Below are 25469 nucleotides of genomic sequence, written 5' to 3' on the forward strand. Positions count from 1 at the left end.
CACTATAGTTCCCAACAGATTAAATAGGATTCCAGACTTAAGACGTTTTAGTAATTCACCCCAGAAACCTGACGAGATGTTTACTCTTTATTTCAGTCATTGCTCTTTTCTGTTCCTAACAAACACTTGAAACTAAAGCCTTAATCCTCTGTTGTCAACTCACAGGCAGCAAGGAAGCGCAAGATCTCCATTCTGCGAGCGCAGGGCAAAACCAGTGAGGCCATTCGTGAGCTCAACGAATATCTGGAGCAGTGAGTGTTTTACAAGAGGATTTAGACCTCCCTTTCCTCCTCCCCTTCTTCTCCACTTTTTAATTAAAAGGGGTTTTGCATTTGATTGAGTTGGTCCCCAAGTCTTTCCCTAACCCTTACCCACCCCTTGTCCAAAGTGGCCTTTCTGATGAGCTAACTTCAACTTCTTTGTTTTGCAGGTTTGTGGGAGACCAGGAAGCATGGCATGAGCTGTCAGAACTCTACATCAATGAGCATGAGTACGATTTCTCACCTCATTTTATATGTACGCTCGCTTTTATACCTGCTTAAAGTCAAGACATAATTAAAAGGATCGTTATTCTGTCGAGAATTCCTGACAGTGGTAAAGGTGATAATTTGATTAATGTTAATGTTTGCGACTGCGTGACTTTTTAAGAATTAAATGAATAATATCTCTCTCTCTCTCTCTCTCTCTCTCTCTCTCTCTCGCTCTCTCTCAAAGTGGGAGAATAAGCCAAATCAGCAAGGTTTCAGGTTGACTTTAATGTGCTGTCCCTCTATGTAGACACAGAAATGTTTTTCTTAGGACAAGAAACAATTGGTCAATAGGCTGGTTATTTTTTTAGCCTATGTAAAATAATGTGTAGGGCAGGTTTTGCTGCACAACAGACCCCCATACATTGCACATCAAGAGGCAAGATAACAAAGTACCAAAATTTAGCAAAATGGCATACTGTACATGTTGAATAGTAAAATTGTCAATTTTGCAAATCCATAAACAACAGCAGTAGCGTGGATTGCTACTTGCCTGATGCATGGAACAAACACTGGGCCAAATATTAAATAAGAATGTCCCTTATTACAATGTGACAGATGAATTTGCGGCAAAATACAATAGAATTTCATTGTACGTGCAACAAACGATATGGTAAGCGTTTTCGCCCGTTTAAAAGTTGACAAGCCTATTTATTTTGCTAAGCCAAATATGCACAATTACACAGTGAGTTGCATTTTATCATTAGCATTTAGCATTGTTTGAGAAAAGTCAGATTGGCAAACAATGGTGTAGGGAATTTAAAAACTCTTCATTTATTATAGAATTTTGTCTTAAATCGATTCATGATTCATCAATGTGTCAGCCAAATGTCCAGAAGTGTTCTGCAATAAATGTAATGTTTACTAGAGGTGATGAAGTCACATTCACCACAAAACTTGCTGGTCATTCTCAGGACCTTCCATTAAGGCTTGATGGTTACTGCAGAGCTGTAGGACACTTAAGAGTAAAAGACAGTGAAATGCCAGTCTCAGCCAGGGTTCCTGCTTAAAGCTCAGTGTCTGTTAGTCCCATGGAGTAAGGCTATAATAGGATTTGTTCCTTGAGCTCCCTCTCCAACTCCCAGGATAAGACTGCGCTCCCCTACTGATATCTCTTTTGCCAGGGGATACTTTCTGCCAGGCATCAGGATTGTAGGAAACTTACTTTGTTTATGTCTCCTCTACTGCATCCTTCTTTAATTGTTTTGGTCGTATTGTTCACGAGGGGGGCTTGGGGGATTTGTGTGTGTGTGAGAGAAAGATGGTTGTCCCAGTTGGAGGCCACTGGGCATTGGAATGCGGGCACTTGGTGAGAGGAGCGCTTATTAGATACCTCACGGTTTTATATAAAAGGCATTATTTCTGTGGCAGACAGAGGAAATCCAGGGGTGAGAGGATTATCTGCCCGCTTAGTCCAACTTTTCTAATATCACACCATTCTCTCTATCTACAACCCTCTATCTATAGGTGTGTCAATGTCACTCTTAATCTTTCTTCCTCTTTCTCCTTTTTGCTTTCTTTTCTTTATTTCAGGTCAGTCACAATTCTTATTTTTTTTCCCTTTTCCCTCCTCTTCCGGCAAGGCAGTTTTATCACATGTCTTTCCATGCTGTGAAAGAAAGGGAGAACAGGGAAAAAGAGAAATTCCCAAGAGAATGTGGTGGCACCCATTCTCCCAACCAGTAAAAACAAATAGAATCAGAATCCGCTTTATTATTAAGTATGCTTACACATACAAGGAATTTGTCTTGGTTACAGGAGCTTTCAGTTCACAACAATACAAAACATTAACAAGACAGATAATAATAAAATAATAATAATACTTTAAAATTGAATAAAAAAAATTATATATATAAAAATGATAAATGGAATAGAAATAGTATATATAGAATCACAATAAGACTATATATATATATATATATATATATATATATATATATATACACACATACAAATACATAAATGTACTGTAAATACAATAATATACACTCACCTAAAGGATTATTAGGAACACCTGTTCAATTTCTCATTAATGCAATTATCTAATCAACCAATCACATGGCAGTTGCTTCAATGCATTTAGGGGTGTGGTCCTGGTCAAGACAATCTCCTGAACTCCAAACTGAATGTCAGAATGGGAAAGAAAGGTGATTTATGCAATTTTGAGCGTGGCATGGTTGTTGGTGCCAGACGGGCGGTCTGAGTATTTCACAATCTGCTCAGTTACTGGGATTTTCACGCACCACCATTTCTAGGGTTTACAAAGAATGGTGTGAAAAGGAAAAACATCCAGTATGCGGCAGTCCTGTGGGCTGAAAATGCCTTGTTGATGCTAGAGGTCAGAGGAGAATGGGCCGACTGATTCAAGCTGATAGAAGAGCAACTTTGCCTGAAATAACCACTCGTTACAACCGAGGTATGCAGCAAAGATTTGTGAAGCCACAACACGCACAACCTTGAGGCGGATGGGCTACAACAGCAGAAGACCCCACCGGTACCACTCATCTCCACTACAAATAGGAAAAAGAGGCTACAATTTGCAAGAGCTCACCAAAATTGGACAGTTGAAGACTGGATAAATTTTGCCTGGTCTGATGAGTCTCGATTTCTGTTGAGACATTCAGATGGTAGAGTCAGAATTTGGCGTAAACAGAATGAGAACATGGATCCATCATGCCTTGTTACCACTGTGCAGGCTGGTGGTGGTGGTGTAATGGTGTGGGGGATGTTTTCTTGGCACACTTTAGGCCCCTTAGTGCCAATTGGGCATCGTTTAAATGCCACGGCCTACCTGAGCATTGTTTCTGACCATGTCCATCCCTTTATGGCCACCATGTACCCATCCTCTGATGGCTACTTCCAGCAGGATAATGCACCATGTCACAAAGCTCGAATCATTTCAAATTGGTTTCTTGAACATGACAATGAGTTCACTGTACTAAAATGGCCCCCACAGTCACCAGATCTCAACCCAATAGAGCATCTTTGGGATGTGGTGGAACGGGAGCTTCGTGCCCTGGATGTGCATCCCACAAATCTCCATCAACTGCAAGATGCTATCCTATCAATATGGGCCAACATTTCTAAAGAATGCTTTCAGCACCTTGTTGAAGCAATGCCACGTAGAATTAAGGCAGTTCTGAAGGCGAAAGGGGGTCAAACACAGTATTAGTATGGTGTTCCTAATAATCCTTTAGGTGAGTGTATATATACAGTGCAATGGAATGGAATGGCAGAAGAAGTAGTATATGTTGGATAAATATAAAAAAAGACTATGCTGTGTATTGCACATTAATTATTGTTAGTTTGCTCGGGAGTGTGACAGGGCAGAGGGTGGGGCCGGGTCGTGATTCTTCACACGGGGACCTTATCAGGCTAATCAAGCCTCCGAGAGGGATAAAGGCCGACTGCGGATGGTGATTCGACAATGAGAGAATGTTAACAGGCAGCTGTCCGTCCTATGTGTGTGTTTGTGTCTTTTTGGTTTATTTCTTTATTAAACTATTATTTATGTTGTCAAGCCAGTTCTTGCCGCCTCCTTTCCATTGAATTGCGTTACAGGGAGTTATTTAATAAAGATGTTTAAATAACTCATCTGTATCCCACGTTGTTATTATTATGATGCCTGTGTGCGGTGGAGACTGAGATGCTGCAGTTAGGGCACTTTTAACTGTTCATGAGATGGATAGCCTGAGGGAAAAAACTGTTCCTGTGACTGACTGTTCTGGTGCTCAGAGCTCTGAAGCTTCAGCCAGAAGGCAACTGTTCAAAAAGATAGTAGGCAGGGTGAGTGGGGTCCAGAGTGATTTTTTTTTTCTGCCTTTTTCCTCACTCTGGAAGTGTACAGTTTTTGAAGGTAGGGCAGGGGGCAACCAATAATCCTCTCAGTAGTCCAAACTGTCCTTTGTATTCTTCTGAAATCCGATTTTGTTGCTGAACCAAACCAGACGGTTACTGAAGTGCAGAGGACAGACTCAATGACTGCTGAGTAAAACTGTATCAGCAGTGCCTGTGGCAGGTTGAACTTCCTCAGCTGGTGAAAGAAGTACAACCTCTTCTAGGAGTCAATGTGGGTCTCCCACTTCAGGTCCTTTTGAGATGGTAGTGCCCAGGAACCTGAATGACTCCACTGCTACCACAGTGCTGTTTAGAATGGTGATGGGGGTCAGTGTTGGGGTGTTCCTCCTAAAGTCCACAATCATCTCCACCGTTTTAAGCGTGTTCAGCTCCAGGTTCTTTTGACTGCACCAGACAGCCATCTGTTTTACCTCCCTTCTGTATGCAGACTCATCGTCATCTCTGATCAGGCCGCTGACAGTGGCGTTGTCCTCAAGCTTCAGGAGCCTGACAGAGGGGTCCTTGGTGATGCAGTCATTTGTGGAGAGGGAGAAGAGTAGTGTGGAGAGCACACATCCCTGGGGGCACCAGTACTGCTTGTATATGTGCTATAAGTGAATTTCCCTTTTCACAAGCTGCTGCCTGCTTGTCAGAAAGCTGGCAATCCACTGATAGATAGACGTGGGAACAGAGAGTTGGTGAAATTCAGTTTGGAGTATAACTGGGATGATGGTGTTGAAAGCTGAAGTGAAGTCCACAAAAAGGATCCTTGCATATGTCCCTGGTCTGTCATGATGTTGCAGGATATGATGCAATCCCATGTTGACTGCATCATCCACAGACCTGTTTGCAATAAGCAAATTGAAGGGGATCTAGAAAGGATCCAGTGATGTCCTTCAGGTGGGCCAAAACCAGTCTCTCAAATGATTTAATGACAACAGATGTCAGGGAGACAGGACTGTAGTCATTAAGTCCTGTGATTTTTGGTTTCTTTGGGACAGGAATGATGGTTGAATTTTTGAAGCAGCATGGGTCTCACACTGCTCCAGTGATCTATTGAAAATCAGTGTGAAGATGGGGGCCAGCTGGTTAGCATAGGATCTAAGACACGTGGGTGAAACACCATCTGGGCCCTGTGCTTTCCTTGTCCTTTGTTTTTGGAAGACATGGAACTCTTCCTCTTCACAGATCTTAAGTGCAGGTTGAGTAGCAGGAGGGGGGTTGCAGGAGATGTTGGTGTTTCTGTGAAATAAAGGTCAGAGGGGGTGTGGGGTGTGAGATTGGGCCTTTTTATCTACAATAGAACACATTCAGGTCATCAGTCAGTTGTTGGCCCACCACAGGGTTGGGGGCAGGAGTCCAGTAATTTGTAAGTCGTTTCATGCCACTCCACACTGATGCTGGTTCATTTGTTGAAAACTTGTTTTTCAGCTTCTCAGAGTACCTTTTTTTTATTTTTTTTTAGACACTCTGATTTCCTTGTTCAGTGTGTTCCTGGCCTGATTGTACAAGACTTTATCCCCATTTATGTAAGCATCCTCTTTGGCCTAACGAAGCTGCCTAAGTTCTGCTGTAAACCATGGTTTGTCATTGTTGAGCATTAAATAAGTCCTATAGGAATGCATATATCCTCACAGCAACTGATATATGATGTCACAGTATCTGTGAGCTCGTCCAGGTTGGTGGCTCCAGCCTCAAAAACGCTCCAATCAGTGCAGTCAAAGTAGGCTTGTATTTCCAGCTCTGCTTCATTGGTCCATCTTTTTACAGTCCTTACTACAGGCTTATCAGATATTCGTTTCTGTCTGTAGGTTGGAAGAAGATGAACAAGACAGTGATCAGAGAGTCCCAAAGCTGCACTAGGGACAGAGTGATATGCGTCCTTTATTGTTGTGTAGCAATGATCCAGAATATTTCTGTTTCTAGTTGGGCATATAATGTGCTTTTTGTATTTGGGTAGTTCACGTGTGAGGTTTACTTTGTTAAAATCCCCAAGAATAATAACTGAGTCCAGGTATTGTTTTTCCATGTCAGTGATTTGATCAGCCAGCTGTTGCAGTGCTGTGCTCATGCACGCATGTGGTGGGATATAAACAGTCACCAAAATAAACTAAAAAAACTCCTTTAACATTAACTTTAATCTTCTTTAATGTTGTTTCATCTATACACCAATGTTCATTGATGTAAAAGCATGTTCCACCGCCTCTTATTTTCCATGTTAACTCTGCGATCCACTCTGAACAGCTGAAAGCCTGGCAGATATAACGCGCTGTCCGAAATGGCTTCACTCAGCCAGGTTTCCATGAAGCACAAGGCAGCAGAGGTTGAAAAGTCCTTGTTTGTACGGGTGAGGAGATGTAGTTTGTCTGTTTTGTTAGGCAAGAGCAGAGATTCGCTAATTGAATACTCACGCCACGCCAATTTAGCTTTATCAGCATGCCGGCTGATTACATGGCCTTAAGCCATGACGGCCAGCTATCTACACTATACACATTATAAAAATATAATAGATCACATTTTTTTGGCAATTTATGCAATTATCAGTTTGGCAAACAAACTCGTTGGCCAAAGTGATCTCATGTGTGAATTACAGTACACTCATCAACCACTTTATTAGGAAAACTGTACTAATAAAGTGCCCAATGTGGTCTTCTCCGTGTTGTGGATTCTGAGATGCTATTCTGCTCACTACAATTGTACAGAGGGGTTATTTGGAACCAGCCTGGCCATTCTCCGTTGACCTCTCATCAACAAGGTGTTTTCTGCAGAACTGCTGCTCACTAGATGTTTTTTTGCTCCATTCTCAGTAAACTTCAGAGACTGTTGTGCTTGAAAATTCCATGAGATCAGTAGTTACAGAAATACTCAAACCAGCACGTCTGGCACCAACAATCATGCCACGGTCGAAATCACTGTTATCAAAAATTTTCCACATTCTGATGGTTGATGTGAATATTAACAGAATCTCCAGACCCGTATCTGCATGATTGTATGCATCGCAATGCTGCCACACGATTGGCTGATTAGATAAACGCATGAATGGGTTGGTCTAGGTCTCTTTTTTTTTTTTCTTTTTTTTTTTTTTTTACAAAACACAACATCTCAGAGAGGGCTTTGTGTGCTGACAGTCCAACAGTCTCTGTAAAGGCCAAAGTGTACTTCAGTTTTCCATGTGCTGGTATGTTTCACGCACTGTACATGCGCAAATTTATTAGGTGCATTCAGTAGGCGCTGACTTTCCCTGTGTCTAATTAACTAGTTTAACATCTGGACCTATCCTTAATTTTACATTGTAGTTTCATCATGACATAGAGGTCTTGTATTATTTGGCCATGGATGTTGAATTGGGTGCAATGTGATGCACAGGAAATGTTGAGTTTACCAGCAGTGTAGGTTGATGCCTGCCTTGCATTCTCGTGTGTCGCTCTCTCACTATTGGCTTTGCTCTGCCGCAGTTTACGCCATGGCAGGAGCACATCTGAAAGTCTTTATGGAGAGGAAATGGTAATTGCAAACAGCCTTCAACCTTCTGAGTGGCCTGATCTTTCTGGCTCGCTCAACCTTTCTCGCTGTCTGTGTTTCTCACTCACTCGTAGTGCTCTTTTAAAAAGTCCCTTGAACATTTTCTAAATGGCCAGATAGTCCCATCATCTCGTGCGAGGCAGTAATGCTAGCCCCTTTTTTTTCCACCAAAAAGTCTTGTTTGCGTCAGCACGCTTTTTTCCACCATTTGCTAGCTGTATGATTGCTCAAGATTAGCATCCACAACTGGATTGGAAGTGGTCCAGCTCTGTTTTAGGATTTTATGTGTTTTGATAAATTGATGTGTGCGAGAGCACGTACGACACAGGGCTTGATGAGTGGACCTTGCACGGAATGAGACAGAAAGCTTGCTAATTGTAGCTGGAAAAGCCGTGCGGTTTTGGGGGACTCAGTGGTGCTAGAGGCGATAACGATTCTCTCAGCCCTCTCTGCAGGTTTTGGATGCATTCAGCTCATTTTTGTGTGCTGCGGTTTGCCTGCAGTCCTTGGTGAAATCATTTGGTTGTTTAGTGTAAGCAATAAGAAATTTGAAGACCTGTGTTGTATTTAGAAAGGAGAGAGCGTCTGAGACATGGAACTGTAAATTAGTGCAAGCTTAGCAGTCTGCTGATAGAGGTAATTTCATTTGAGAGTAGTTCTGGAGAATGCCCGCAGGGCAGTCTCAATCTGTGAATTAAAGAGATATTTTACCACAAAATTGTAATTCTGTCATCATTTATGCTAGGGGTGGGCGATACCACCAAATTCTTGAATCACGATATGAGTAATTTAATATCACGATAACGATGTATCACCATTTTTGTTTGAAAATCAATAAAAATAGGTTTTTATATATATATATATATATATATATATATATATATATATATATATATATATATATATATATATATATATATATATATAAAAACATGTTGTAATGCCTATTTTTGGATAATCCTGTCATTGAATTAAATACTTCCAAATACTTCCTCTTATAAAATTTACTCTTTATTTGGAACTTGGCAAAAATCAAAGTAAAAAGAAAAAAAAAATGCAATCATTATACATTTACATGTATTTGGCAGATGCTTTTATCCAAAATGACTTTCAGTGTACTTATTACAGGGACAATCCCCCCAGAGCACCCTGGAGTTAAGTGCCTTGCTCAAGGACACAATGGTGGTGGCTATGGGGATCGAACCAGCGACCTTCTGATTAACAGTTATGTCCTTTAGCCCACTACGACACCACCACTCTACTCACCACATAATGCGGAGAGCGTATTTTGGCTTTCATAATATTTTTGTGTGTGCTTAATTTTTAAGGAGGTAAAACAAATTGCTGTTATAACAAGTGATTATCATTGTGCGATAGGGCTGAAACAATTAGTAAAAATTGTCGACAAAAAAATTAGTTGTCGAATAGTCATCTGATTTCATTTAACACAACATGAGATCTTTTGAAATGCTAATGATGACGTGGGAGAGCAGCACTTCAGCTCGCACTTGATTAAGGAGAGGAAAAAAAACAGCTCGCAGTCCAGATGCACTCTAAACTTTTCAAACAGATTAAGGTGATGTAGATTGCAGAGTATTTTAATACAAAAATGCTAAATAAGTAAATACAGAGGCAGTGTTTTCGTGAAATAAAGCGGAGCCATTCCTGATGTTTCCGCTTGAGCAAAACTTGCCTGTCAGAATGTCTAAAAAGGAAACACTGCGCAATTATATACTGTATTTAATGCATCCTTTATTAAAGTTCAAATAATAAGGAAGTGGGCTGTAAACATAAGCACAAATTCGAAGCTGGCATTTGTCTGTGCGGATAGAGCTGCATGAAAAACAGCATGAGAGATTTTCAAACTTCTCCCGGCTGATACACTGTCCCGCACGGAGACGCTCATCACTGGTGCATGCTTGCTGTGGCTAGATTTAGTTTTTAGTGACTGCTTGCAACATAGTGAATTATATATGAGTGTCACAGTGTTTATCTTATGGTGAAGAATATCGGTAATACGCAGCTCTATAAAGAAGAAAGAATTTTTTTATTTAATTTTTTTATTAATTTCAATATTTAAAAATATCTAAGAATCCTTAAAACATGATACATTTACCTGAGAAGCAACATAGAAGATATTTTATTTAGACTTGCTTTTAGAGCATATATCTTGAATATGAGTCTATTTTGTCTTTACTGCACTGGCAGAAATATGAACAAGTGGAAAAAATACACTTATATTTAAGATACATTCTCTTAAAGAAAGTCTAAATATCTTATATGTTGCTTCTCAAGTAAATGTATCTTATTTTAAGGATTTTTAGATAATGTTAAATGGAAAACAAGACAAAAACACTTGATAACAATAGGATTTTTTGCAGTCAATTTTTTAATTAAACAATAAAAATCCAAGTAGTTTTTCCTCTTTAATTCAATGATTGTCATTTAGAGGTCTTTTTCTAAGATGATTTTGTCCTCTTTATTGTTAGTAAGCACATTTAATACAACCTTTTAAGTAGAGGCACAAGGTGAATAGTCAGTTAAGAGCTAATGATTAATCGTTGCAATAATCACCCGAATAGTCAAATAATCATTCTAATAATCATTAGATTAGCCAATTATAAAAATAATTGTTAGTTGCAGCCCTATTGTGCGACAGATTGCAGATAAAAATTTTTTAACCTACACCACAGATGTCACACCTGTTTTAATAACAAGCTCCTCTTGTTATTAAAACAGAAAACTCCTTTCTTGACTTGTTTGGGAGTCGTCCCATTCTGTGGATGCTTTTTTCCTTGGTCAAAAATTATTAGGTAGTATGAGTGATCCTGCTCTGAACTTTCCTGTAATATCAAGTATCTACCTGGACTTGTGTGCACTTGCATGCTCCAGAGAAAGCGCACACAACACTCACATGAAACACCGATGAGCATGTCGGATGAAGCGCTGATCGCAAGATGAATCTTATTGAATTTGCTTTGGTAGCAACCGAAAATCTTTTGATACCATTAAAAACCCTGTCTATGTTAAATTCTCTCCATCTCACGTGAAGCCCTGCCCACTAATAGATAAGCCCACACTGCACACATGAATATCTATCTACATGTCGCAATATTCACGATATAGCAAAGTCTTTATCGATTGACACTTTATATCGTCACCACGATATACTGTGTATCGTCATATCACCCAGCCCTAACTTACGCACAGGCTTTATGTTCCATGAAAAAAAGCATACAGATTAGGAACAACATAGGGGTGAGCAAATGAAAACAACATTTACATTTTTGGGTGAACTATTCCTTTAAGAGCCCCTGGACAAATTTGCAGCCATCTTCTAAAAATGTGGCAAAGGTCTGGCATATTTTGCCACTCGTTCGTCTTTTGCCTTGTGGAAAAAAGGGCATGACGAATCTAGGGCAGTATTGCAACCTCTGTTGCAAAGTTTCATTCATCATTTGACCATATGGGTGTTCATACACAGATTTCCATTAATCCTCGTAAAAGCTGATGAAAGGAAACCTCAGACTGTCCCGTCTCTTGACTGTCAACGAGACAGAGCTTTGCTTTGCATAATCACCCACAATGCTACTGGGTGTGGGTGGGTATGTGCGTTTGTTTGTGTGTGTGTGGAATTATACATGTGTGTATTTGTGATCTTTTTTGTTCTCTCTTGTTTTTTCTCTCCCACAGTTATGCAAAAGCAGCTTTTTGTCTTGAAGAGCTAATGATGACAAACCCACACAATCACTTATACTGCGAACAGTATGCTGAGGTATAGTAGCCGTCCCTGCCTGTCTGTCTCTAACTCCTTTGGCCTTCTGCCACTTCGACTACATTCCAATCAGATGTGACATGATAGTGGGACAAGCAATGCACATTAAAGACCTTTTGTCAGTTTCTTGGTTAGTTCTGCATACAGTAAAATCTAATTTCTCCAAAAGCCCAGTCCACATAGAGTTCTATTAAACACTAAATTGAAGTGTGTAATTTTCAAGCAAGGATAGTAAAATTTCTACACTAGAAATGTCACATTGCGTCTGGTTGGGACATGTTCCACTCTCGGTCCCAAATGCCAGTAGTATCTTGAATTTAGCACTCTATTGTTCGCTGCATCCATTATATTTTCTGTTCATAAAGTTCAATTTGTTTATGTAAGGCTGTCATGTCCTGCTTATTTAGATCTCATGTGTAACATCACCTATCTGTTTCCAGGTAAAGTACACCCAGGGTGGGCTTGAAAACCTTGAGCTGGCCAGGAAGTATTTTGCGCAGGCACTGAAGCTGAACAACAGAAACATGAGGGCCTTGTTCGGTCTTTACATGGTGAGTTGTTCCACGCACTCTGCCTCAGAATAACAGACACCTTTCTCCTTTTCTCTTTTATGCCTGTGAATGAATGCAGGGGCCGTAATTGGTTCACACAGGGGAAATTTAAGTTGATGTTTCCACTCCCTTCGTTGGAAAAACCCAGACTCGTAATTTTGCTGTAACATAATCCGTTGGCCCTTTGTAGGGCATTTCTATGTTTATGACAAAGATAAACAAACCTTTGACAACAAAATAATGGAAGAGAAATGGCCACTGCTCTGTCACACGTGGCTCTGCTGGAGAGGATCAGGCAATATCTGCGCTGAATAAGCCTTTCATCTGTATTTGTTTAAACGGGAAGTTGTCCATTAACACCAATGCATCATTTGTAAGTGACTCCTGACATATGAACACAAACAGCCAGCCAGGGGCAGAAGGCTGACAGAGGGTGCACCACAGGGAGCCACTCACAGGCGCACTGTTAAAATATTCACTTGCGCACACACATGCTTCAGTAGTTCAAACGCAGAACCACGACTGTCATTGACGGTCTTTGATGTGCGATATGCATGTGTGACAAGACTGGCTCTATTACAAGTAGAAAGTCAGGTCAATGCAACAATGTTTCAATCCCCTAAAACAGCAAAGCACTGCGTGTCTCTCTACAGGTATGTAGTGAATTAGGGATGTGCATATTGTGTTTGTTTTTTAGTTTTTTTTTATTAATCAAATTCTCAATAAGTAAATCAACTGAGCGAAACCGAACACAAGTTCCATTGGCGCTGTTTTTTAATTAAATGTACAAATAGTAAAATATCCCTTTACGTTCGCTGACATCTAGCACTGTAGATGCAGTATCACACAAAAACCGTTCTCAATTTCTAATGTAATTGTAAAAATGCACTATTTGGAGTCAGCCATCATTAATTATTTTGAAGAGTGAAACAGTCATGGGATTTATTTATTGGAGTGGTGGTGGTGGTGTAGTGGTCTAAGCACATAACTGGTAATCTGGTAATCAGAAGGACACTGGTTCGAACCCCACAGCCACCACCATTGTGTCCTTGAGTAAGACACTTAACTCCAGGTTGCTCCGGGGGGATTGTCCCTGTAATAAAGGCTCTGTAAGTCGCTTTGGATAAAAGCGTCTGCCAAATGCATAAATGTCAAATGTAAATGTAGATTTTTGTGATTTTATTTTTTTTGGAATGAAAGATAAACAAGGCTGATTTTGCTCATATTTACGAAGGGTGCCAATATTTTTGGCCACCACTGTATGATCTCAACGAATGGTCTATTAGGGCTGGGTGATATGGCCAAAAATATTATCTCTATCTTTTTTTTATCTTGTTTTATATCGATATTTATCACGATATACATTCACATTTGCACATTGCACATATTTTTAATTTCCAAGCTGGCAGAAGAAAATATTTTTTTTTGAATCTTAAACTAGTCTAAAATAGTCTAAAAAAACTGCATTGGGGGACAGCCAAAGCATTGGCTTCTGAACGGTCTTCTACCAAAATATTACAATATTTTATAGAGTTTATCAATCGAGTGCAGTTGGATATGAATGTTAAAAGATCATCTGTTCATTTTGAAGCATAATGACAGCAGTCCAGTATTTGTTTGCCTATTTTTACATTCAAATTATATATTTCTTTCATTCAGATACCGAAGTATCGGGAGCATAGAAGTCCCTTGTGACTGGAATGATACTATATGGGAGTTCAGGGGTATCCTTGAGAGAAAAAAATGTAAATGGTACAGTTTTATATTTTCATTGAATTGAGAAAGACTAGGCTACCAACTAGTCATTTTATTGTCTTTCTTTGTCATCCATGCCAGAGATGATGACATCTGATAACTGTTCACAAAATTAGAACAGAAATCTACAGTATTCACTTATTATTAAAAGCTTGAAACATGCTGATTAATAAAGCAAAATTTAGAAGGAAAAACAATATGGTCAAAGGCACTTTGGAACCACGTTAACATCATGTCTACTCGTATGCGGTGAAAAGAGGCTACGGGTACAGGATAAATTGCATAAATGAAGCGTGTTCAGCGCTATAATTTGTTTTTCAAGAACTCCGTTCAGAAAGATCAGAGCTGGTGTACACAACACTGTTGATTTGTCGTGCTGCTCACTAGAGACGATGAGAGGGCACAACCATCATCATGAAGACTTGTAGGTCTGGTTGGAATCAATCCGTGATCAGCATAGCCTAATTGTTAGGAAGGCAACTTCAGAAAATATCAAATCTGTACAGTTCATACAGTGATGAGTGCAGTTGCTGTCCCAGCAACGTCACTATGTTTAGTGTAGATGCAAGTTGCCATCCCCTTCTGACCCCAAAATACCAGCCAAAATGCCACAATAACAAATGGCAAAATTAAAAATGAGGTCTGATTTTGGGAAATTTGCATATAGGTTGTCTTTCAAATCAGTGTGAAGTTGAAGAAAATTTCTTAAGTTCAATTTATTACATAACTAAGTACTCAAGTACTTAGTACAAGTGACCAGATGGCCACTCAAAAACACAAAAGCAAATATGCAATGCTAGTGTCTAGGAATGTCATAAAATTAGGACTGGGTGATATGGAAAAAAATATTATCACAATATTTATTTTTCATATCATTCGATTACGATATTTATCACGATATTCAATCACATTTGCACATTGCACATTTTTTTGAATTCCCCCCCCCAAAAAAATATAAATACATCCTAATTGGTCTAAATAGTCTTTACAAATCTGCATTAGGGGCCCAGACACAGCCATTGCAGTACACAGTCATTGCTTGATAATTTTTTATCAAGTTTATCAATTGAGTGAATCCATTTGTTTTTTATTAAAGGCTTGGAACATGCTGATTAATAAAACTAAATTTAGAAAGAAAAAACGTTATGGTCTAAAGGCACTCTGGAAACACGAACCTCATGTTTACTCACATGTGGGGAAAGCGGAAGCGGGTGTGGACTGGGACAGGGCATCAGTGAAGCGTGTTTCGGTGCTAGAGAAAATTATTCAGAAAGATCTGAATAAGAAAGCAGAAAGATCAGATATCATGTATCCGGCACTGTTATTTTTTCACGCTGCTCACTAGAGACGATGATGGAGCATAACCGTCGTCATGATGTCTTGCAGTCAAGATGGAATCAATCTGGGGTCCGGATCCGGAACGTGGTGACCTGCGTAGCGGGGGCAATAGCAACTTCATACAGAGGCTGCGTTTCCACTGACGCAGAAGATATCCGCACAAAGCCACTCCCAATTCTAGGGAACCGCTTGCCCCGGGCTGCTGTCAATTTTACAATCCACCTCGTGAGCTTGAAGCTCGGCTTCAATAGAAAGGAATTGAAAGCGCACGCTCCCATTCGCTCACTACGTGCCAGTGGAAGCATACAATAAGAAAGCCAAACTGCTAGCGTTTTTAGCAACACACATGTCTAGATGTAGAACACGGGCTAAATATAAAAAATTACTCACAAGCTTATCATCAATTATTAATATGGTGGCAGAATTTTTTTTATCGCGATAAATATTGATATCGTTTTATCGCCCAGCCCTACATAAAATATTGATACATCAATTATTGATATGGATGTTATGTTCTAGATACATTTTATGAAGCATCGATATACAGTATTAAAATTGACATTAGAAGCCTAATTTGTGTGCTTTCCAATTTCATGCGAATTGGCCTTCCGTTTAATGTAGTTTGGCGTAATAGCTTTTTGAGACCACAAAGGGGTGATATTTATTATACAGATTACCTGAAGTTATCTCACCTCAGTTACCTCTACATTTGTTCAGCGGATGTAAAAAGCAAAGTTTGGAGTCATTTCAAATTCTGGGTTGATGGAGCTGGCCAATACCTGGATAAATCAAAAACCATGTGTAAAATGTGTATGGCAGAATTGCCATACTCCACCAATCTAATATCCCATATGAACAGATATCATGGTGAATGGCAGGAATGTGCAGTGAAAGGCAGTAAACAGACACAACCTAAAATTATGGAAACTTTGAACCCTAGGAAAAAATATAAATTGATTCCCCACAGTCAGAAAAGCTACCAAATTGTTTAGCAAAATGTGTAGTTAGAAATATGTAGCTGCTTAACGTGGTGTAAAGTCCCTTTTTCCAAAACACGATGAAGGAAATGAAACCACTGTTTTAGTTACCCTGCCGCTCACACTTTAATATCTTTTAATATATATCTTATGCAATTGTGCATACGCAGCTTGAGATGGCGCTCTTAAAACTGACTCCAGGACCTCACAATCTACTGACGAATACTGGTAAGCCTTTGCTGTAGATATAAGTGTTCGGTGTAGCAATGAGTAGCCCTATTTATATCTGAAAAATGCTGATATAGATTGATAATCATTAGGAATATTTTCTGATTATCGATTCATCAAAGGCATCGATCGCAAGCCTACTTGTTTCTGATATCCTTAACATGAATTATTTTACCACATCCATGGGGAAGAGTTTTCTTTCATGTGCTTGTCGACAGAGATTTGTGGTTGTAGACTGGAGATCTTTGCGTGGCTGGAGAGCATGATTCCCCTTGTGCTTTGCAGTTCACACATTCCCTCCCTGACACTCCCAATCCTGTCAGCACATTGTATCTCTGATGCCAGAGACATCAGACAGTGTTAAGTGACACAGGGCACCCTGGCTTTTTTCCCTACACAGTTAGGGCTGAAACCCTCACATTTTCCACACTTTAAAAAATACTCTACATTGCCATCAGGGTTTAGCCACTCTTCCATTATGTGGGCTTTAAGTGGGGAGTGGATGGGCATTTATCTCTAAGACACTTTATTGACGCTTTCCAGGAATGGTGATACACTGAAATCTTTTAGTGTTTCCCTTTAACCAGCATGCAAAATGGGCTGGTACTCCCTGATGTGGAGCATTTCCATTCTGTTCCCTGTACCGGGAATTCTTCTTGGGGTCCAGCAGCTCTTACTGCTGTTAGGCTCATGAGTTTTGACCATCAACTTTAATACTAATTGTAATTTATTTTGGCAAAGAACTGTCAATTCAGACATAAAGGGGCTGTCTGACTGACATATTAAATCACCATTTCATTGTTTTTCCAACATTGAAAATGGCGGGCACCGGAAAAATAGCAATATGCATTCCATGTTGGTGTTTTATAGACACTAAATATGTTTCTATTTTGGGACGCACATTTGTGCAACGCAACTGAAGCCTGGTTTTTGTGCAAGGTCGGCGCGACTCCCGCAAGCCATCACAGAACCTTTCTGCGAAGGTTTTTCAAATACACATCACCCCTACTAAAATAAATCAAAATTTAACAGCAGTAACTGTAATTATGGTATTTTGAAAAGAGTCATATTGCAGTGTCATATTAAATATTGTAATCTATTAGGTGGAATCTAACTGTGGCAATTGAATTTAAAGTTTCTAAATGTGTTTAGGCTACTATTTTTCATAAATAATTATCAGCAAGAATAGATTTACTATTCTGACTGTTCTCATTAGTAGAAAACTTTACTGAGTTGTCACTGTTCTAGTGAAAAATTACTACTTAACAGATTTTGTTTTCCTTTCATCGGGATCTTAATCATTTAAGTCATCTTGTAGGCAAATAAGGCCAGTTTATTTCCTAATATCAAGCATCATTTTAAGCAGTTACAGAAATACTCAACCCTGCCCATCTGGCACCAACAATCATGCCACGGTCCAAATCACTGCAATCAAATTTTTTCCCCATTCTGATGGTTGATTTGAACATTAACTGAAGCTCCTGACCTGTGTCTGCATGATTTTATGCACCGCACTGCACTGCTGCCATATGATTGGCTTATTAGATAATTGCATGGATGATTGTTGGTGCCAGACAGGCTGGTTTGAGTATTTCTGTAACTGCTGATCTCTTGGGATTTTCACACACAACAGTCTCTAGAATGTATTCAGAATGGTGCCAAAAAACATTCAGTGAGCAGCAGTTCTGCAGATGGAAACGCCTTGTTGATGAGGGAGTTCAACAATTTTAACCAAGATTAATAAATTATTTGAGAGCATTTAATAATGTTAAAAAAGAAACTTATGTTATTACCAGAAATAATATATATATTAACAAATAAACATGATTTATTTATAAGTTTTTGCAAACAAAGCGAGTACCATCTCTCTAAATTTCAAGCACTGCCCTAAGCACTGGTCTGTCTGACACTTGTTTGTGTTTTTCTCTTCTCTTCTTCTGCAGTCTGCAAGTCACATCGCTGCCAGCCCAAAAGTTAGTGCAAAGGTGAAGAAGGACAGCGTGAAGTACGCCGCATGGGCTGCGTCTCAGATTAGCAGAGCCTATCAGGTAAAAAGAGTACATGAGTGACTAATAATGCTTCTCTGATGCAGGGCACAATCTGATACACAGACAATAGAGTATAGCCATGGAAGGTGAGAGCATGCCATGCCTTCATGCTGCTTCTGTACTGAATGTGTGTGCCTGGGCAAGGCAAAGCAAAGCAAAGCTAATACGTTGACTTAAGCCCACAGGGCCTGGCATTGTGTTACGCAGCTGATTTCTGTCTGCATGTTAAAGTGCCACTATCCCTGTGAAGCATAACAGCTGGTGCCAAACACAGGCCTCGGGAGTTAATAAAGGAAAATGTGCAGTGCATTCACCACGGCTGCAAAGGAAGGGAATAATGATAGCATAAGTGAGGAAAAAGTGAAGTGCAACGCAAATGGTATCACTCAAAACTTTAGTTTATACTGTTGCCATGGTACACGGAGCATAAATATTATAGATTTATTAGAAATCTTAACTGCCATCAGGGTGATATACATAGTTTTTTTAAGCATGACAGTTAAAAGTGTAGTAAAGGGGTCCTTTATCAGCAAGTGGGGCCATCAAGGGCCACATACACACAAACACATAGCCTTGAAGAGTTTCCTTTGCGGTAAGAGGACTTTTGTCGCACTGTAGAATGGAGCCCCCTTTCCTGTGTCTTGATGGTGGGTGTCTCAGCTCTAGGGTACATCGCAGAACCACTGACATTTTATTGTTTTATTAAACGCCATGGAGAACACTAGTCAGGTTTCTATCTAAGTTGAATATCACAAAAGCAATCTGCTTTTTCAAAGGAAAATGGTGAAAAAATGGCAGGGTCTAATCAGTTAGATGAATTAATGGGAACTTACCATGCTTAAGGGCTCTATAAATTGTCCTTTGTTACAATTTCAAATTTCTTTTACAAAAATAAATACCCAATTCTTGTTTCCACTTTTCAAAAGCAAAACACATCGACCTTGTCTCGTACCCTGATGGTGTTTTAAAACTTGGCCTGTTTTCTGTTGGAATTTCCAGACCACCCAATAACAGATATTAATATTGCTTTAATTCCTTCTATCATGTTTTACACAACCATCCTGGTATCAAGGGTGGTTTCTTTTTCTGAATTCCTCCATCCACTGATCTGATCTGTGTGCCTCAGGAGAGACTTCACTCACGAGAACGTCATTGGTTACGAATGGCATCTTATGTCAAGACTTTTTGACAGTACTTGGTTAATATAATATACGCTCAGTGATATCTCGAAATAGGTCCAAAAGAGGTCCACATAGCTTTGTGTAACAAGAAATATGTTCTGATTGGCTGAATTGTACTAAAAAAATTACATGACACACGAAATGGCTTGTTGGGACGAGGTGATGCGTACAAGGATATCTGCTGTCAACACTTGCACTTGGGAGGAATTATATATGATATACAAATATTTTTTTGACACACAGGATGAGTCATAGACTTTAAAGATGGTTTTAAAATGAAATTCTGTAAAATAATTATGTGCGGTCTCTAATTTCACAAATGAGCAATGGTGAAATGGCTTTGATTGTGCAGCTAAAGAATTAACCTAAGGCTGTTTAGAATAAGCATTTTGTTCTTAGCCTTGTTCATGGGATACTGTACCTGAAAGCACCTGAGTATTATTTTGTCATGGGGCAGTTCGGAAGGTCATTGTAACCTGTTGGCTTGCTTTGAAGAACTTCTAAAGTCTTTCAAAGAGAGGTTGAGTCACTCTTTACCAGAGTAGTTTTGATTGATGAGGTCTTTTAGAGGTTAACTGTGCCTCCTACGGTGTGGTTAGCATACCTTCATTTAAGGGTAGTTGAAGTTGCTAAGGAGGTCACGTTCTGGCCACAGTGAAGTCCTGAGACGATTGTTAGAATTGAATTTGATGGCATATTCTCTACTCATCTCTGTCCTTTCTCCCCTTATTGCTTCCCGTCTTTTGACTTTGAGCGTAAATGCATTAACTTCATCCACATGTCTCAATATAGAGCTAATAATTCACCGCTGATATCACTCTGCCTCAGCCGCTGTCAAGGCCTGCGTCAGTCCATGTTTCATAATACTCATACAGACGGATGACTCACCCCACTGATTGATTAGGGTGCAGCACAGGACTTGTGATGCGTAATGCTGAAGCCATAACTCCTATTAGATTGAGTGATACGACAGGACCCAGAGATATGCTCAGTGTAGTTGGAATAGTTACAGAAATTAAGTCTTAATTTCTTAAGAATTTAAGAATAATAATTGTTTTATTTTTACCTTAATGAGGGCATATAACTATAAAAAGATTACTCATCTTACCCATAAAATTAAATCAACATCTATACCTATTTTAAGCAATAATGTGAATAGGCCTCGAGTAGAATGGTAAGAAATGTATCAAATGTTATACATAAAAAAATTATAATAAAAAAATCTACATTTATTACAGCAGGCTTTTTTCCCCTCACATTTTGAATTTGGGGGCATTTATGTCACTTTTGATGGCATTTTTGCCATCAAAATTAGGTCAGAATTATGCACATTGCTTAATTTCATGGCTGAGTAATCCCAAATTTTCCTTCCAAGTGTTATTCATGACTAATGCAGACATTAAGAGTGAAAACATTGGCATTGTGTCAGCATGTGCACATGTGTAAGGTATCATATGCATAGGCTGGTAAACATTGAGTAGACTTTTGCACCATTTATAGATTCCCCATTTAAATAACTACTACACTCTTTCTAAAAATCAGACGTGATGGAATCCATCGTTCAGAAGAAACCACACAACTCACTTGCACAATAGTGTGGGTATTTTGTGAGAATGCTGGGAACTGCAGCCTGGCACTTGGACCACATATCAGCTCTATTAATCTTGCAAGGGTTTTCCGGTAAGAAAACAACATTTGTCTCTCTGTATGTGTACATGTCCAGTGGGACTCGTGAATTATTTGCGAGCACACAGATATGAACTTCCAGAAAGTCCAGAAACTAAACTTTGCCATCCTCCCTTGGCCATGCTTGGTGTGTCTCACACTGTTTATGCAGCGAGTTCACTGCGATGGCTTGCTACTCCACCTTCCTTCTACAAGCACACCCACCAGAGTTTCCGTTAGCCTGTTGACTGTAAAAACCTCCCAATGTCTGACAAATTCAAATATTATCAGACACAAGCAGACAAGCCTAATTTAAGTGAATTCCCTTATAATAAACTGGCACAAGTGTGGTGACGCCATCCCAATGATGAAAGCGATTCCCTGCCCCAGAGTTTTAACTTTCCTGACTGTTTGCAAAGTTCTAATCTGCAACCAAAGTGAGTTATATTCCACATCAGTGCTTGAAGTGGGTGGGTACTCACCGGTACGCAGTACCTGCATGTCTATAATTCAGTCTACAGAGTACCGGCAGTAGTTTTTCAGATTCTCCCAGGTACAATGTAATTTCTTTAATTAATGTAAGTCAGTGGGTGATTCTGTGTGGCCCACCAATCATTTTTATCAAACTGATTTTAGTAAAATCGATTCACAGTCTAAACAAACGATCACTTTCTGCGCAAAACTCAGCGGTGAGTTTAACAACACTCAATAAATGCAACGTCATCAGCAGTCTTCAGAAGCGATCCGTGGTCCAGTTCTGGACAGGAGTGCGTGTGTTTAAGCTTGTCTGGGAATAGTTCAGTTATACTTCCCTCCAAAACATGTATCAGCAACTTTTAGGTGGAAACATTTTATAGCGTCTCATTCAATCAAATGTGTTTATGCAAATTGGTTTGCTGCTGGGTGCAGTCAAAACTACTGACTTAAGTTAAAATATACATCACAGAGGTGATGTCAGCTCATATGCACAACCATTTTTTACCAAAGATAAATCGATGATGAACCTTCAAAGAAAATACATAGGAAAGTGTGCTTTAGTTCTTCATTCTTCTCTGTAGTGCTCATAAAAAGTGAAAACGTGACATGCCACTAAACCTGCATACATGCATATATCCTGATTGTGTTAAGTTCTACATACATGTGTGTCAGTGTTCTCAATCCCGAACATCATCAGATCCGTTTATTCTTCATTTACAAAGAAAGGCTAATTTTCCCTCATTGTGAGGATAATACAGAAAAAGGCAAGAACAGACTATACTCATTTTCAGTTTTACATTTATTTGATGTAAAAAGACATTTCTACATTACATTTACATTTACGCATTTGGCAGACGCTTTTATCCAAAGCGACTTACAGTGCACTTATTACAGGGACAATCCCCCCGGAGCAACCTGGAGTTAAGTGCCTCGCTCAAGGTGCTGGGGCTTGAACCCCTGACCTTCTGGTCAGTAACCCTGAGCCTCAACCACTGAGCCACCACTGCCCCCGAAACATTAGATTGTCATTGTTTCCTGATGTGGGTTGATATTGTCTTTATTGACTTTAGCAGGTCTACATTTCTTCCTCAGTTTTCATAAAGAATAACCCTACAAAAATTATCATTGTGTTTTTACTTTGAAAGTAAATTTAATCAAAACCTATTTGTTATTTTAGTTTGTGAGGTCATGGTTGATCTTCAGCCATGCAGATCTGTATAAGGAATTTATGGCCACACCTTAAAATTTTTTATTAAATACCCCTGATTATTCTTTTGTAAATAAAGGGATATTATTAACAGTGTTTTGTCATATTAACATGTCAGTTACAATGAAAGTGTTATGCAAGATAAATATGGAAAAGAGTTTGGCACCCGTTGAGTTTTCATATGGATAATCTGGCTTCTGCAATAAAGTAGATGAAGAGCCCAGCTGTACTGTATAAAACCCCAAATGTATTTATTTATTTGTAAATAAACATATGGTGTGATCTAATGCAGTCTCAGAGTATTGTTTATTTATTAAAAAGAAATCAAGTTTAAAACTAACAAGGAGAGTACCTGCACTTTTTTTCTTCCACTTCAAGCACGGGTCCACACTGGCAAAAGCAGCCTTCTCGCTGCAATAATGCATTCAAACTTTTTAAGCACAGTCCTGGCTTAGCCACAGTCTTGAGGAGAAGGTCACCAGGCTTAAGCCAGTCTCAAATTGTAGATAAACTTGAGTAAACACATTTGATTTCATGTTAGCAATATTTGTTTACGTTCCCACAATAAGCATATAGACGTATACCATTCTATCTCTGTATGAACATTTGCTATCGATCACATATAAAAATATTCATTCACATCCAAAGGCTATTTTTACCTGGGAGTAGTCCAGCTAACACGAATGGTATGTTCTTCATGCTTAAACCTCTTAATTCAGGCCTGTGTTATTTTCTAGTCGCAGTCGACGTGTAGGACTACAAGTTAAAAAAGATTTCAACTAAATCTCAGAGAAACAGTTTCCTTCAAATACCTTGTTCAAATGCTGTGGCAGCCACAATGAGCTGTTGTTGCCGATCTCTAAAGTTCCAGTGATGATCTGCATATGTCTCAGACTTTCGACGGGCCTAATTTGCAGGAATGGAGAGTGCAATCTTTAAAGGACTGCAGATCAGTTTATTGTGTCATTGGCTGGAGGAGTGTGCTTTGGCCGATATGGTCAATTTGTCTCATGTGAGTGAGGCGGAGGGTGTGCTCAGGGGGTCTCAGCAGATGAGTCACACCGGATGTGGCAAGAATGGGTGAGTAAGTATGCTTGGCCATGGGGACTTTTGGCTAATGGGTCTTCATTAGTGAGTGTATTAGTTTGTGACTCATTAGGCCTTAGTAACCCTTCAATCCACTTACTTTCATTGGGCGAACAAAGAGAGAGGATACCTGCGATTGGCATCTCAATTACTCATTAGTACAGGATAGGCCACGTGTCTAAGATCTAGAATTAAACCCTTCTTGGTCCTTCACAATCTCACAAATGGGCTGAATTTATTTATAAATGCAGCTCCTGCAAGGCGATATGGGAAGTGTACCTAAATACTTGTCTTTTAGCATTAGTGTGTTATTGAGTCTGACGCACCACAATGTTTGTGTTAAAACGTAATACGTACAAAAACATTGTAAATGGAATGAGGTCCTTTCATCAACCCCTTTCCCTCTCTTTCTCCTAGATGGCTGGCCGTGGGAAGAAAGAGAACAAATGCTCAGTGAAGGCAGTGGAAGAAATGTTGGAGTCCATGCAGATCACCATGTCCTAAACCTCAGTTCTGTACACCCTTCCCCCAACCTCTGTCACCACAACACCATGGCAGCTCTCCCTGCTCACTACAGTACACCACCACCCACAGACCAGACCACCCAACCACCCTAGCATACATTCTCTGTATCTGTTCATCCATATTTGTATTGTTCCAGGTCTCTGGATGGGCTTCAAACCAGTGATTCCACACATTTTCTTGATTCAACCTCCAGCACTCCTTTATTAATTTATAAAGAGATTAACGTTGGCTTTTGGGGGTATCAAAAGTGTCTGGGATGGATGTGTGCGTACAAGAACATTTACTGTATGTTTCGGAATATTTTTAGTTATGTCAATTCTTGTAGTTTGAAAGGCTCTGATTTGTGAAGTTTGAGTGATATTTAAAGTAGACTTAAACTGCTAAATGTATGTGGAACAAAATGACATGACTGATCTGTCACTTGACAAAATAAAGGACTGCTTTTTTAACAACCATTCCAATGCTTTGGTGTGTCTATATTTATCAAAAACGCTTAGTGTTGGGTTGATTGGGGAATGAAATGTGTCTGGGATGGATGTTTGCGTACAAGGAAAATCGTAATGTTTTTAGTTATGACAGTTCTTGTAGTTTGCAAGACTGACCACATCCACACTAATCAGTCATTGTTCAATGACATTGTTTTCCAAAACGTGACGTTACGAAAAGCATTTTATTCATTCTGTTTTAGAGGAGATTGCCATTCTAGTGTAGATGAGAAGCATAAATGTAGAAAAATCTATGCGTTTCAAAGTTAGTTAATTGGTAATGTT

At 39.4% G+C, this 25469-nt stretch overlaps 1 protein-coding gene across 1 annotated transcript in view; it reads left to right on the forward strand.

Moving 5' to 3' along the window:
- The window catches only part of LOC127658402 (ER membrane protein complex subunit 2-like), a 51130-nt gene extending 25982 nt beyond the window's left edge, over positions 1–25148 (forward strand). The window contains exons 6-11 of the mRNA XM_052147675.1: positions 166–251; positions 431–490; positions 11580–11661; positions 12102–12212; positions 18454–18558; positions 24592–25148. Coding sequence (XP_052003635.1) covers positions 166–251; positions 431–490; positions 11580–11661; positions 12102–12212; positions 18454–18558; positions 24592–24678 — 531 coding nt within the window. The 3' untranslated portion in view covers positions 24679–25148. The remainder of the gene's footprint in view (positions 1–165; positions 252–430; positions 491–11579; positions 11662–12101; positions 12213–18453; positions 18559–24591) is intronic.
- Positions 25149–25469: the final 321 nt, after the last annotated feature.

The sequence above is a fragment of the Xyrauchen texanus genome, chromosome 17 (genome assembly GCF_025860055.1).
Source record: "Xyrauchen texanus isolate HMW12.3.18 chromosome 17, RBS_HiC_50CHRs, whole genome shotgun sequence".
Classification (NCBI taxonomy): Eukaryota; Metazoa; Chordata; class Actinopteri; order Cypriniformes; family Catostomidae; genus Xyrauchen; species Xyrauchen texanus.